The sequence below is a fragment of the Pholis gunnellus genome (genome assembly GCF_910591455.1).
Source record: "Pholis gunnellus genome assembly, chromosome: 13".
Taxonomy (NCBI): domain Eukaryota; kingdom Metazoa; phylum Chordata; class Actinopteri; order Perciformes; family Pholidae; genus Pholis; species Pholis gunnellus.
The window spans coordinates 20102425-20117675 of NC_136540.1; the positions used below are offsets into that span (position 1 = coordinate 20102425).

The 15251-nt window shown below is 39.6% G+C and overlaps 2 protein-coding genes across 2 annotated transcripts; one reads left to right on the forward strand and one right to left on the reverse strand.

The window, feature by feature from the left end:
- Positions 1-12397: 12397 nt before the first annotated feature.
- hist2h2l (histone 2, H2, like) lies at positions 12398-12938 on the reverse strand (the record flags this gene model as incomplete). The annotated part of the gene is given in 3 exon segments (XM_079171946.1): positions 12398-12519; positions 12522-12705; positions 12897-12938. Coding segments are annotated over 3 exon segments (348 nt in total).
- A 71-nt stretch (positions 12939-13009) lies between these two features.
- Positions 13010-13396, forward strand: h2ax1 (H2A.X variant histone family member 1; the record flags this gene model as incomplete). The annotated part of the gene is made up of 1 exon (XM_079171324.1): positions 13010-13396. The coding sequence occupies one exon, from the start codon at positions 13010-13012 to the stop codon at positions 13394-13396; it is 387 nt and encodes a 128-aa protein (XP_079027450.1).
- Positions 13397-15251: the final 1855 nt, after the last annotated feature.

Genomic DNA, 15251 nt, shown 5'->3' on the forward strand with positions numbered 1-15251 from the left:
AAATGAAAACTGCATCTTTAGGCAGTAAGGTGCTGAAAACAGCAGATATTGATGAAAATGTCATGAAACTGTGAAATACACAGTCCTGAGGCACTTTTTTGAAGAAAATCTTTGAAACTATGTATACTTTCACAAAATCCACTTTTGGCCTTCTCTTGGCCTGAAACGTCTTTTGAGGGCATACAAAAATGAAAACTGCATCTTTAGGCAGTAAGGTGCTGAAAACAGCAGATATTGATGAAAATGTCATGAAACTGTGAAATACACAGTCCTGAGGCACTTTTTTGAAGAAAATCTTTGAAACTATGTATACTTTCACAAAATCCACTTTTGGCCTTCTCTTAGCCTGAAACGTCTTTTGAGGGCATAAAAAAATGAAAACTGCATCTTTAGGCAGTAAGGTGCTGAAAACAGCAGATATTGATGAAAATGTCATGAAACTGTGAAATACACAGTCCTGAGGCACTTTTTTGAAGAAAATCTTTGAAACTATGTATACTTTCACAAAATCCACTTTTGGCCTTCTCTTAGCCTGAAACGTCTTTTGAGGGCATAAAAAAATGAAAACTGCATCTTTAGGCAGTAAGGTGCTGAAAACAGCAGATATTGATGAAAATGTCATGAAACTGTGAAATACACAGTCCTGAGGCACTTTTTTGAAGAAAATCTTTGAAACTATGTATACTTTCACAAAATCCACTTTTGGCCTTCTCTTAGCCTGAAACGTCTTTTGAGGGCATAAAAAAATGAAAACTGCATCTTTAGGCAGTAAGGTGCTGAAAACAGCAGATATTGATGAAAATGTCATGAAACTGTGAAATACACAGTCCTGAGGCACTTTTTTGAAGAAAATCTTTGAAACTATGTATACTTTCACAAAATCCACTTTTGGCCTTCTCTTAGCCTGAAACGTCTTTTGAGGGCATAAAAAAATGAAAACTGCATCTTTAGGCAGTAAGGTGCTGAAAACAGCAGATATTGATGAAAATGTCATGAAACTGTGAAATACACAGTCCTGAGGCACTTTTTTGAAGAAAATCTTTGAAACTATGTATACTTTCACAAAATCCACTTTTGGCCTTCTCTTGGCCTGAAACGTCTTTTGAGGGCATAAAAAAATGAAAACTGCATCTTTAGGCAGTAAGGTGCTGAAAACAGCAGATATTGATGAAAATGTCATGAAACTGTGAAATACACAGTCCTGAGGCACTTTTTTGAAGAAAATCTTTGAAACTATGTATACTTTCACAAAATCCACTTTTGGCCTTCTCTTAGCCTGAAACGTCTTTTGAGGGCATAAAAAAATGAAAACTGCATCTTTAGGCAGTAAGGTGCTGAAAACAGCAGATATTGATGAAAATGTCATGAAACTGTGAAATACACAGTCCTGAGGCACTTTTTTGAAGAAAATCTTTGAAACTATGTATACTTTCACAAAATCCACTTTTGGCCTTCTCTTAGCCTGAAACGTCTTTTGAGGGCATAAAAAAATGAAAACTGCATCTTTAGGCAGTAAGGTGCTGAAAACAGCAGATATTGATGAAAATGTCATGAAACTGTGAAATACACAGTCCTGAGGCACTTTTTTGAAGAAAATCTTTGAAACTATGTATACTTTCACAAAATCCACTTTTGGCCTTCTCTTAGCCTGAAACGTCTTTTGAGGGCATAAAAAAATGAAAACTGCATCTTTAGGCAGTAAGGTGCTGAAAACAGCAGATATTGATGAAAATGTCATGAAACTGTGAAATACACAGTCCTGGGGCACTTTTTTGAAGAAAATCTTTGAAACTATGTATACTTTCACAAAATCCACTTTTGGCCTTCTCTTAGCCTGAAACGTCTTTTGAGGGCATAAAAAAATGAAAACTGCATCTTTAGGCAGTAAGGTGCTGAAAACAGCAGATATTGATGAAAATGTCATGAAACTGTGAAATACACAGTCCTGAGGCACTTTTTTGAAGAAAATCTTTGAAACTATGTATACTTTCACAAAATCCACTTTTGGCCTTCTCTTAGCCTGAAACGTCTTTTGAGGGCATAAAAAAATGAAAACTGCATCTTTAGGCAGTAAGGTGCTGAAAACAGCAGATATTGATGAAAATGTCATGAAACTGTGAAATACACAGTCCTGAGGCACTTTTTTGAAGAAAATCTTTGAAACTATGTATACTTTCACAAAATCCACTTTTGGCCTTCTCTTAGCCTGAAACGTCTTTTGAGGGCATAAAAAAATGAAAACTGCATCTTTAGGCAGTAAGGTGCTGAAAACAGCAGATATTGATGAAAATGTCATGAAACTGTGAAATACACAGTCCTGAGGCACTTTTTTGAAGAAAATCTTTGAAACTATGTATACTTTCACAAAATCCACTTTTGGCGTTCTCTTAGCCTGAAACGTCTTTTGAGGGCATAAAAAAATGAAAACTGCATCTTTAGGCAGTAAGGTGCTGAAAACAGCAGATATTGATGAAAATGTCATGAAACTGTGAAATACACAGTCCTGAGGCACTTTTTTGAAGAAAATCTTTGAAACTATGTATACTTTCACAAAATCCACTTTTGGCCTTCTCTTGGCCTGAAACGTCTTTTGAGGGCATAAAAAAATGAAAACTGCATCTTTAGGCAGTAAGGTGCTGAAAACAGCAGATATTGATGAAAATGTCATGAAACTGTGAAATACACAGTCCTGAGGCACTTTTTTGAAGAAAATCTTTGAAACTATGTATACTTTCACAAAATCCACTTTTGGCCTTCTCTTAGCCTGAAACGTCTTTTGAGGGCATAAAAAAATGAAAACTGCATCTTTAGGCAGTAAGGTGCTGAAAACAGCAGATATTGATGAAAATGTCATGAAACTGTGAAATACACAGTCCTGAGGCACTTTTTTGAAGAAAATCTTTGAAACTATGTATACTTTCACAAAATCCACTTTTGGCCTTCTCTTGGCCTGAAACGTCTTTTGAGGGCATAAAAAAATGAAAACTGCATCTTTAGGCAGTAAGGTGCTGAAAACAGCAGATATTGATGAAAATGTCATGAAACTGTGAAATACACAGTCCTGAGGCACTTTTTTGAAGAAAATCTTTGAAACTATGTATACTTTCACAAAATCCACTTTTGGCCTTCTCTTGGCCTGAAACGTCTTTTGAGGGCATAAAAAAATGAAAACTGCATCTTTAGGCAGTAAGGTGCTGAAAACAGCAGATATTGATGAAAATGTCATGAAACTGTGAAATACACAGTCCTGAGGCACTTTTTTGAAGAAAATCTTTGAAACTATGTATACTTTCACAAAATCCACTTTTGGCCTTCTCTTGGCCTGAAACGTCTTTTGAGGGCATAAAAAAATGAAAACTGCATCTTTAGGCAGTAAGGTGCTGAAAACAGCAGATATTGATGAAAATGTCATGAAACTGTGAAATACACAGTCCTGAGGCACTTTTTTGAAGAAAATCTTTGAAACTATGTATACTTTCACAAAATCCACTTTTGGCCTTCTCTTAGCCTGAAACGTCTTTTGAGGGCATAAAAAAATGAAAACTGCATCTTTAGGCAGTAAGGTGCTGAAAACAGCAGATATTGATGAAAATGTCATGAAACTGTGAAATACACAGTCCTGAGGCACTTTTTTGAAGAAAATCTTTGAAACTATGTATACTTTCACAAAATCCACTTTTGGCCTTCTCTTAGCCTGAAACGTCTTTTGAGGGCATAAAAAAATGAAAACTGCATCTTTAGGCAGTAAGGTGCTGAAAACAGCAGATATTGATGAAAATGTCATGAAACTGTGAAATACACAGTCCTGAGGCACTTTTTTGAAGAAAATCTTTGAAACTATGTATACTTTCACAAAATCCACTTTTGGCCTTCTCTTAGCCTGAAACGTCTTTTGAGGGCATAAAAAAATGAAAACTGCATCTTTAGGCAGTAAGGTGCTGAAAACAGCAGATATTGATGAAAATGTCATGAAACTGTGAAATACACAGTCCTGAGGCACTTTTTTGAAGAAAATCTTTGAAACTATGTATACTTTCACAAAATCCACTTTTGGCCTTCTCTTAGCCTGAAACGTCTTTTGAGGGCATAAAAAAATGAAAACTGCATCTTTAGGCAGTAAGGTGCTGAAAACAGCAGATATTGATGAAAATGTCATGAAACTGTGAAATACACAGTCCTGAGGCACTTTTTTGAAGAAAATCTTTGAAACTATGTATACTTTCACAAAATCCACTTTTGGCCTTCTCTTGGCCTGAAACGTCTTTTGAGGGCATAAAAAAATGAAAACTGCATCTTTAGGCAGTAAGGTGCTGAAAACAGCAGATATTGATGAAAATGTCATGAAACTGTGAAATACACAGTCCTGAGACACTTTTTTGAAGAAAATCTTTGAAACTATGTATACTTTCACAAAATCCACTTTTGGCCTTCTCTTAGCCTGAAACGTCTTTTGAGGGCATAAAAAAATGAAAACTGCATCTTTAGGCAGTAAGGTGCTGAAAACAGCAGATATTGATGAAAATGTCATGAAACTGTGAAATACACAGTCCCGAGGCACTTTTTTGAAGAAAATCTTTGAAACTATGTATACTTTCACAAAATCCACTTTTGGCCTTCTCTTGGCCTGAAACGTCTTTTGAGGGCATAAAAAAATGAAAACTGCATCTTTAGGCAGTAAGGTGCTGAAAACAGCAGATATTGATGAAAATGTCATGAAACTGTGAAATACACAGTCCTGAGGCACTTTTTTGAAGAAAATCTTTGAAACTATGTATACTTTCACAAAATCCACTTTTGGCCTTCTCTTGGCCTGAAACGTCTTTTGAGGGCATAAAAAAATGAAAACTGCATCTTTAGGCAGTAAGGTGCTGAAAACAGCAGATATTGATGAAAATGTCATGAAACTGTGAAATACACAGTCCTGAGGTACTTTTTTGAAGAAAATCTTTGAAACTATGTATACTTTCACAAAATCCACTTTTGGCCTTCTCTTGGCCTGAAACGTCTTTTGAGGGCATAAAAAAATGAAAACTGCATCTTTAGGCAGTAAGGTGCTGAAAACAGCAGATATTGATGAAAATGTCATGAAACTGTGAAATACACAGTCCTGAGGCACTTTTTTGAAGAAAATCTTTGAAACTATGTATACTTTCACAAAATCCACTTTTGGCCTTCTCTTAGCCTGAAACGTCTTTTGAGGGCATAAAAAAATGAAAACTGCATCTTTAGGCAGTAAGGTGCTGAAAACAGCAGATATTGATGAAAATGTCATGAAACTGAAATACACAGTCCTGAGGCACTTTTTTGAAGAAAATCTTTGAAACTATGTATACTTTCACAAAATCCACTTTTGGCCTTCTCTTAGCCTGAAACGTCTTTTGAGGGCATAAAAAAATGAAAACTGCATCTTTAGGCAGTAAGGTGCTGAAAACTGCAGATATTGATGAAAATGTCATGAAACTGTGAAATACACAGTCCTGAGGCACTTTTTTGAAGAAAATCTTTGAAACTATGTATACTTTCACAAAATCCACTTTTGGCCTTCTCTTAGCCTGAAACGTCTTTTGAGGGCATAAAAAATGAAAACTGCATCTTTAGGCAGTAAGGTGCTGAAAACAGCAGATCTTGATGAAAATGTCATAAAACTGTGAAATACACTGTCCTGAGGCACTTTTTTGAAGAGAATCTTTGAAACTATGTATACTTTCACAAAATCCACTTTTGGCCTTCTCTTAGCCTGAAACGTCTTTTGAGGGCATAAAAAAATGAAAACTGCATCTTTAGGCAGTAAGGTGCTGAAAACAGCAGATATTGATGAAAATGTCATGAAACTGTGAAATACACAGTCCTGAGGCACTTTTTTGAAGAAAATCTTTGAAACTATGTATACTTTCACAAAATCCACGTTTGGCCTTCTCTTAGCCTGAAACGTCTTTTGAGGGCATAAAAAAATGAAAACTGCATCTTTAGGCAGTAAGGTGCTGAAAACAGCAGATATTGATGAAAATGTCATGAAACTGTGAAATAAACTGTCATGAAGGACTTTTTTGAAGAGAATCTTTGAAACTATGTATACTTTCACAAAATCCACTTTTGGCCTTCTTTCAGCCTGAAACGTCCTTTGAGGGCATAAAAAATGAAAAATGCTTCTTTAGGCAGTAAGGTGCTGAAAACAGCAGATATTGATGAAAATGTCATGAAACTGTGAAATACACTGTCCTGAGGAACTTTTTTGAAGAGAATCTTTGAAACTATGTATACTTTCACAAAATCCACTTTTGGCCTTCTTTCAGCCTGAAACGTATTTTGAGGGCATAAAAAATGAAAATGCATCTTTAGGCAGTAAGGTGCTGAAAACAGCAGATATTGATGAAAATGTCATGAAACTGTGAAATACACTGTCCTGAGGCACTTTTTTGAAGAGAATCTTTGAAACTATGTATACTTTCACAAAATCCACTTTTGGCCTCCTTTCAGCCTGAAACGTCCTTTGAGGGCATAAAAAATGAAAAATGCTTCTTTAGGCAGTAAGGTGCTAAAAACAGCAGATATTGATGAAAATGTCATGAAACTGTGAAATACACTGTCCTGAGGCACTTTTTTGAAGAGAATCTTTGAAACTATGTATACTTTCACAAAATCCACTTTTGGCCTCCTTTCAGCCTGAAACGTCCTTTGAGGGCATAAAAAATGAAAAATGCTTCTTTAGGCAGTAAGGTGCTGAAAACAGCAGATATTGATGGAAACATCATGAAACTGTGAAATGAACTCTCCTGATCGACTTTATTTAAGAAAATCTTTGAAACTTTGTATACTTTCACAAAATCCACTTTTGGCCTCCTCTCAGTCTGAAACGTGTTTTAAGAGCATAACAAATTAAAAGTGCATCTTTAGGCAGTAAATTGCTGAAAACTGCAGATATTGATGGAAACATCATGAAGCTGTGAAATAAACTGTCCTGAGGCACTTTTTTGAAGAAAATCTTTAAAACTAACACCGTCTGTTTGCCTGTCTCACTCACTCACTCCATCTAACTGTCTGCCTGTCTCACTCACTCACTCCACCTAACTGTATGACTGTCTCCGTGTTTATCCCTCTGTCTCACTCACTCAGTATATAGAACTGTCTTGTTGCCTGTCTCATTCACTCATTCAGTACAAACGACTGTCCTTCTGCCTGTCTCACTCATCACATACAGTATGTGTCAGTTATATTTTACTCACTCACTCACTACATAAAAGTCTGTATGCCTGTTTCACTCACTCACTCAGTACAAATGACTGTCCTTCTGCCTGTCTCACTCATCACTTATGTGAGTTATATTTCACTTATTCACTCAATAGAAATGACTCTGTCTGCCTGTCTCACTCATCACATATGAGACAGTTATATTTCACTCACTCACTCAGTACATAACACTGATGTATGCCTGTCTCACTCACTCACTCAGTACAAATGACTGTCCTTCTGCCTGTCTCACTCATCACATATGTGACAGTTATATTTCACTCACTCACTCAGTACATATAACTGTCTGTCTGCCTGCCTGCCTCACTCACTCCACCTAACTGTATAACGGTCTCTGTGTCTATCCCTCTGTCTCACTCACTCAGTATATAAAACTGTCTTGTTGCCTGTCTCGTTCACTCACTCAGTACAAACGACTGTCCTGCCTGTCTCACTCATCACTTATGTGACAGTTATATTTCACTCACTCACTCAGTACAAATGACTGTCTGTCTGCCTGTCTCACTCATCACATATGTGACAGTTATATTTCACTCACTCACTCAGTACATAACAGTCTGTATGCCTGTCTCACTCACTCAGTACAAATGACTGTCCTGCCTGTCTCACTCATCACTTATGTGACAGTTATATTTCACTCACTCACTCAGTACAAATGACTGTCTGTCTGCCTGTCTCACTCATGACATATGTGACAGTTATATTTCACTCACTCACTCAGTACATATAACTGTCTGTCTGCCTTCCTGCCTCACTCACTCCACCTAACTGTATGACTGTCTCTGTGTCTATCCCTCTGTCTCACTCACTCAGGTACATAACACTGTCTGTATGCCTGTCTCACTTACTCACTCAGTACAAATGACTGTCTATCTGCCTGTCTCACTCATCACATGTGTGACAGTTATATTTCACTCACTCACTCAGTACATAACACTGTCTGTATGCCTGTCTCACTCACTCACTCAGTACAAATGACTGTCTGTCTGCCTGTCTCACTCATCACATATGTGACAGTTATATTTAAATGACCGATTAACCCTGCAGCTCAACATTTTAAAGTTGAAATGGTGTCTATAGCTGAAAGTACGAGGAAGTAGAAGGATTTGAAAGTCGAAAAAGTTTAAGAGGATTTGAAAATATTCTCCCTAGAAACCCTCACTCACTCACTCAGTACAAATGGCTGAGTGAGTGACTCAGTCATTTGACAGGCAGTACATACTGCCTGTCTCACTCATCACACATTTGACAGTTATATTTCACTCACTCACTCAGTACATAACAGTCTGTATGCCTGTCTCACTCACTCACTCAGTACAAATGACTGTCCTGCCTGTCTCACTCATCACTTATGTGACAGTTATATTTCACTCACTCACTCAGTACAAATGACTGTCTGTCTGCCTGTCTCACTCATCACATATGTGACAGTTATATTTCACTCACTCACTCAGTACATATAACTGTCTGTCTGCCTTCCTGCCTCACTCACTCCACCTAACTGTATGACTGTCTCTGTGTCTATCCCTCTGTCTCACTCACTCAGGTACATAACACTGTCTGTATGCTTGTCTCACTCACTCACTCAGTACAAATGACTGTCTATCTGCCTGTCTCACTCATCACATGTGTGACAGTTATATTTCACTCACTCACTCAGTACATAACACTGTCTGTATGCCTGTCTCACTCACTCACTCAGTACAAATGACTGTCTGTCTGCCTGTCTCACTCATCACATATGTGACAGTTATATTTAAATGACCGATTAACCCTGCAGCTCAACATTTTAAAGTTGAAATGGTGTCTATAGCTGAAAGTACGAGGAAGTAGAAGGATTTGAAAGTCGAAAAAGTTTAAGAGGATTTGAAAATATTCTCCATAGAAACCCTCACTCACTCACTCAGTACAAATGGCTGAGTGAGTGACTCAGTCATTTGACAGGCAGTACATACTGCCTGTCTCACTCATCACACATTTCACAGTTATATTTCACTCACTCACTCAGTACATAACAGTCTGTATGCCTGTCTCACTCACTCACTCAGTACAAATGACTGTCCTTCTGCCTGTCTCACTCACCACTTATGTGACAGTTATATTTCACTCACTCAGTACAAATGACTGTCTGCCTGTCTCACTCATCACATATGTGACAGTTATATTTCACTCACTCACTCAGTAGAAATGACTGTCTGCCTGCCTGCCTCACTCACTCCACCTAACTGTATGACTGTCTCTGTGTCTATCTCTCTGTCTCACTCACTCAGTACATAACACTGTCTGTTAGGCAAAATTACATTAAAACGGTAACAGGAGTCATTTCAATTGAATGTTCGCTTCGGATTGATTCGTTGTTTTTTATTAGGAAGTTTGGACAGTTACAACAGTAGGCAGTGATCATTATCCAGTCTCATGTTTGATCGAGTGGGAGTCAGACCAGGAGGTGGAATCCCAAAGTGGATCTTACAAAAAGATAACTAGGATGAGTTCCAAAAGTTAAGTGAGAGAACAATGACAAAGATCGCCTTTGCTGGAGATAGATGACATAAACAAGCAAGTAACTTCAGCTGTTATTATGGCAGCCAATGGATCTATACCCAGGAGTAAAAATAGGATAAATAAGAAACTTGTTGCTGCCAGGCTGTTAAAAACAGGAACAAAGCATTTAGACAAGTCAGAAGAACCCATAACATGTAGCCAGAGATGGGCAAAAATACATAAAAATGTATTTTGATACAAAATACCCCTCAAATAATTGTATTAAAATAAAATACAAAATACTGGTGCCAGAAAATGTAACAAAATACAATACATGTATTTTGTATTTAAAATATAGGAAATACTTTTTTCTGGACTTTCCGTTCTCTCACAATTTGGTATAGCAGAGCATTCAGGTTTATATAATGTACACAAAGCTCTGGTGAACCCCACAAAAAGGAAGAACAGTCACAGAATGTCAGTGTAACTAAGCAAAGCTATTAAAAGACAACAACTTGATTGATTATGTATATATATATATTTTTATTAATGGGACTTAACATCCCATAAACTTTGGCTTTGTATCAACAAGAAAATATTCATCACATATGACATACAAGCGCCCAATCTCCCTCTTCCTATAGCTAGCTACTCGACTGATAAGTTAACTTGCTAAACACTGGCTATGCACTAGCCTAGACAGCATGCTAGCGTCATTAGCATGTTAGCATCGATCGCTAGCTTGATATTATAACAATCACCATGTATATACAATAGGCTATGTAGCCAGACCCAGACATAAATTATACATCAACTAGTTGACATCTGTCACACTCAGATACAATATTGAACTTGACAGACAATCCGTTGAACTTGAAGATCTGAAGACTGAACTCGTGAACTGTTTTTTGATTCGTGGAGAAAGTATTTTGTTACAAATTATGTCAGATTTTTTATCAGCCCTATCAAATACAAATTACAAAATACTCAAAAGTATTTGAAATACGTATTTGAAATACAAGTAATAGAAATACTGCCCATCTCTGCATGCAGCATTTGATTCAATATAAAGGCACAAGCAGTGGTGAGAAGAACAGTACGACATGCTAAGGGAGATAGTTGGAGACATTTTTGCAATAAAATAGGAAGATCTACTCCTGTGGGAGAGGTATGGGGAATGATAAAGAGGATGGGAGGAGACAGAAGGGAATGGGATTACCCAGTTTTGACATCTGACGAGGAAACGGCGGTCTCCAATAGGGAAAGGGAAGAGATGATGGCCAAGGCATTTGTGAAGATTCATGGTTCAGATAAGTTGTCGGAAGAAGAAAGAAGGAGAAGGGAAAGAAGAATGAATCGAACACATCCAGATGTGTTAGACAGGAGGGAGAAAACACATGATAAAATTGATGATCCTTTTACTTTGGCAGAGATGGTGAGAGCAATAAAGGACTCAAGACCCACAGCACCTGGGGACGATCAGGTATGCTACGTCATGCTAAGGCATTTGGGAAAAGGAGCACTCTTGAAGCTGCTGTGCCTTTATAACAGAGTGTGGGAGGAAGGAAAGTTACCGAGCGCATAGAAAGAGGCAGTAGTGATTCTGATTAGAAAACCTGGCAAAGATCCATCTAAACCCACCAGCTACAGACCAATAGCATTAACGTCTAAGATAATGGAAAGCATAATAACAGAACGATTTTCATATGAGCCCACTACTCTTCATCATTATGATTAATGACATATTCACAAAGGTACCAGTAGATATAGGTAATTCTCTGTTTGCTGATGATGGGGCATTGTGGAAGGAAGGAACATGGAACATGCAGTCAGAAAAGCAGGAGCAGGAGCTGAAGCTGCTATTCTGTCCCGAAAAGACACAATATCTGCTATTTGTTGGTGGAGCTAAATGCTGTTTACTCAAGTATTTGTTTGTATTGCTACATTTGCTTCAAATGCCTAACATAATAAAGGAAAGTATGTTGGAGTAACGGGAAAACATTTAATTCCATAAACGATATGAAGGATATTAAACAGAACCTTGAGCTCCTGCTCAACAGAAGCCTGTTGTTGAACCACATTGCCAATTAAACTCAAATCCAAGCATTCACTTCCAAAACTCCAATTATGAGAAGTTACCCCACAATAACCCTGGGGAGTGTTCATGCACCATCTGCATCCTTTACCCTCATTAACTGGTGTTACTGAAATTCACTTGGTCCCCCATCATTCATTTGACCAGAGTACAAGTAGAAACAGAACTACCCACTGCATCAAATCACAGCTTTAATATCAGGCTTGGACTGTGCAAACACCAATAATAAAGTGTGTTGTGTCAGTTTTCTTTCTACGGTGCATGTGTACTCATCAGTATTAATATATGGAGCAAATCACAGGAGACATCAGTAGCTTAAGGGCACCGACTTACACGCGTTCTTCTGTTTTTAAATCTTTTGTTAAACATTTTACACATCAGGAAACATTGAGGTAACAAAATTACAGTCTACAGTTCCAAATAATTTCAAGACGTTCAGCGTGAGGCCTGGGCTGACAATCACAAATGGACTTTTGGCAAACGCCCGACACAGGGAGGAGGGTTTCAAAGTCTTAGTGGTGATTTTGTGACTGTTGTTGTCCCCCCCTAAACGTGTCGGGTCTCTGTCCACCGTTATTTGGAGCTGGTGTACTTGGTCATGGCCTTGGTGCCCTCGGACACTGCGTGTTTGGCCAGCTCCCCGGGGAGCAGCAGGCGCACGGCGGTCTGGATCTCCCTGGAGGTGATGGTGGAGGCTTGTTGTCATGCGCCAGGCGCGAGGCCTCCCCGGCAGTGCGCTCGAAGATGTCGTTGTCAAACGAGTTTGTGATGCCCATGGCCGTGGAGGAGATTCTCGTGTCCGGGTGCACCTGCTTCAGCACCTTGTACATGTAGATGGCGTAGCTTTCTTTCCTGTTCTTGCGACGCCTTTTGTCTCCTTTCTACTGAGTTTTGGTCTGAATCAGCGGTGAAGGAACGGCTCCAGTCAGCGCCCCGGAGTCAGCCCCGTATTTATAACGTGGCTGTGCAAATGTGAGTTCCTCCTGTGTGATTGGAGCGTCTTTCAGCAGAGGACCATCGCTACCACTCAGCGCGCTGCACCATTGGCTCGCGAGTTTCAGATTCAATCGGCCAATCGGAGAAGCCTCTGCGGTCTATATCCTCTCAAAAGCATTACGTAAAAGTCCCAGCTCTCCCACTCACCGGTTCACGGCGTGTCCGCCTGATCAATAACTATCTATAACGATGTCTGGCAGAGGGAAAACCGGAGGCAAAGCCCGCGCGAAGGCCAAGTCCCGCTCCTCCCGGGCCGGACTCCAGTTCCCGGTGGGCCGAGTCCACAGGCTTCTGCGGAAGGGCAACTATGCGGAGCGCGTCGGCGCCGGAGCTCCAGTGTATCTGGCGGCCGTGCTGGAGTATCTGACCGCTGAGATCCTGGAGCTGGCAGGCAACGCGGCCAGGGACAACAAGAAGACTAGGATCATCCCCAGGCACCTCCAGCTGGCCGTGCGCAATGACGAGGAGCTCAACAAGCTGCTGGGAGGTGTGACCATAGCTCAGGGGGGAGTGCTGCCCAACATACAGTCGGTCCTCCTCCCAAAGAAGGCGGAGAAACCGGCCAAGAGCAAGTAAAGGACTCGAGCCGGGATGAAGGGCTCATCTCGGAGCCTGCCACCCTTCCATACCGCTGCTGGTTTTTTGGATAAACAATCTTTCGAATAGTGTACAGTGTTTGGTGTTTCTGTTTCTAGTATGAATACATCCCATAGGGGCTGCTCACAGACTGCTCAGTCTCTGTCGTGTTGTCGGCGTATCAGAAGGCCGGGGAGAAAGTCACATGTTAACTTGGACCAGTTCTGAGGGGAGGGGTTCCTATCGTTTCGCTGTGCTGTTACAAAACGTTACAGATCGTTGTGTTGTTTCTGTCATGTTGTCTCAATAAATGCCATGCAGCCTTGTGGCGCAGGGCGAATACATCCGGTCTGCATGAGCCTGTGTACTGTCAGCTTTATGTGAGAGAGAACTCGCGGACTGCAGCTTGTGCGGGGTTTAAAGAGGTACTGTTCAGTATGTGGCTGTGAGCAGTCCTGAATTTTGTTTTAAGGTCAGCTCTTCCACATGACTAGGGTTTATTCCATCACGTGCCTTCTGTCATGCTAAAATTAAGGAAATCAAGGAAACCATGGCAACTGATGTTTTTCTCAAGATTAATTGAGTTTTGGTTTATGGTGATTTTATTCTTTGCTACAGATGATCCCAGGAGCCCTGAGGAAACGTGTTGTGGCAATAGAATAGGTGGTTATGTAGTTGAGGGAGCATCCTTCATAACTTTCTAATACTGTAGTTTACATCATGTTCATACCTTTACACCGGTGTGCTGACCAGACTGAAATCTGTAGCGTAGAGGAAATGCATAGCATTAGCAGAGGACTTTCACTGCATTGTTTGTTTTGGCCACAGATGGATGTAACTCCCAACATAAAGTGTGAATCTGAAACATCTCTTCTACATGATGGTGATAGAAGATGATGATTGGGACACATTCAGACAACTGTCTACTCTGTTCTGCCTCAGAATTATTTGAGCTGATGTAATTTATTTGTTAAAACATTTGTTAAAAAAAAAGTTATATGAATTTTATAATACATGAGCACAAAGCAGCATGACACGTCAGAAACAACACCTGACAAGACACGTGATTCAGTCCAAATGTACTATTCTGGGCTGAAAATATGACTTAATGCACAGACGGTGTTTGCTCTCACATCTTCAGATGTTCACACAGCAAATATCACTTATCATCGTGAGTGTGACATTATGTATTAGGTCTCTGGGAATGTCTATTTAGTATTCAGGTATATTAATGTGATTAGTCAGCTTCCTGATTAATCTTCTGGTTGGTCCAAAGGATCCTCCACCAGCTCCAGAGAAGTCCCCTGGCATTCCAGCAGGTATCTAACCACATATTCTCATCATTCTCTGATAACATCAATGACATATCTATAGAGGTTAGCGGTTAAGTAAACCTACAAAATTCGAGACCCATTGAAATGTTGAATTGCAATGAAATCTGCACTGCTTACTTCAAAAGTAAAGCGTGAGTAAATCATTCTTCTGTTTGTCGTCATCACTGATCTTGCCAGCAAGCTTTTCATCCTCCACTGTGGACTTCATGTTAAAGGCATAGGACTCCAGGGCATTCTTAGCAGACACCTTGTCCTCAGGTGCTTCTCAGCTTCCTGCCATGAAATAGGCAAGATGAGCATTTAACCATCTGCTGTTGGAATAACACTGCAGCAGTTTAGCAGCATTTGTCCTTTTTTGCACCCTCATAAGTGGTCAAAATCTTCATTAGGAGAAGTAAATATTTCCTGACATATATCACTTCCCCCTGCTGCAACCTTATCAAAAACTGTGTTGGTGGGGTTCATGGCCACTTGATTCTTGGCTGCATCTCCGATCAGCCTCTCTGTGAAGGCCACATAGC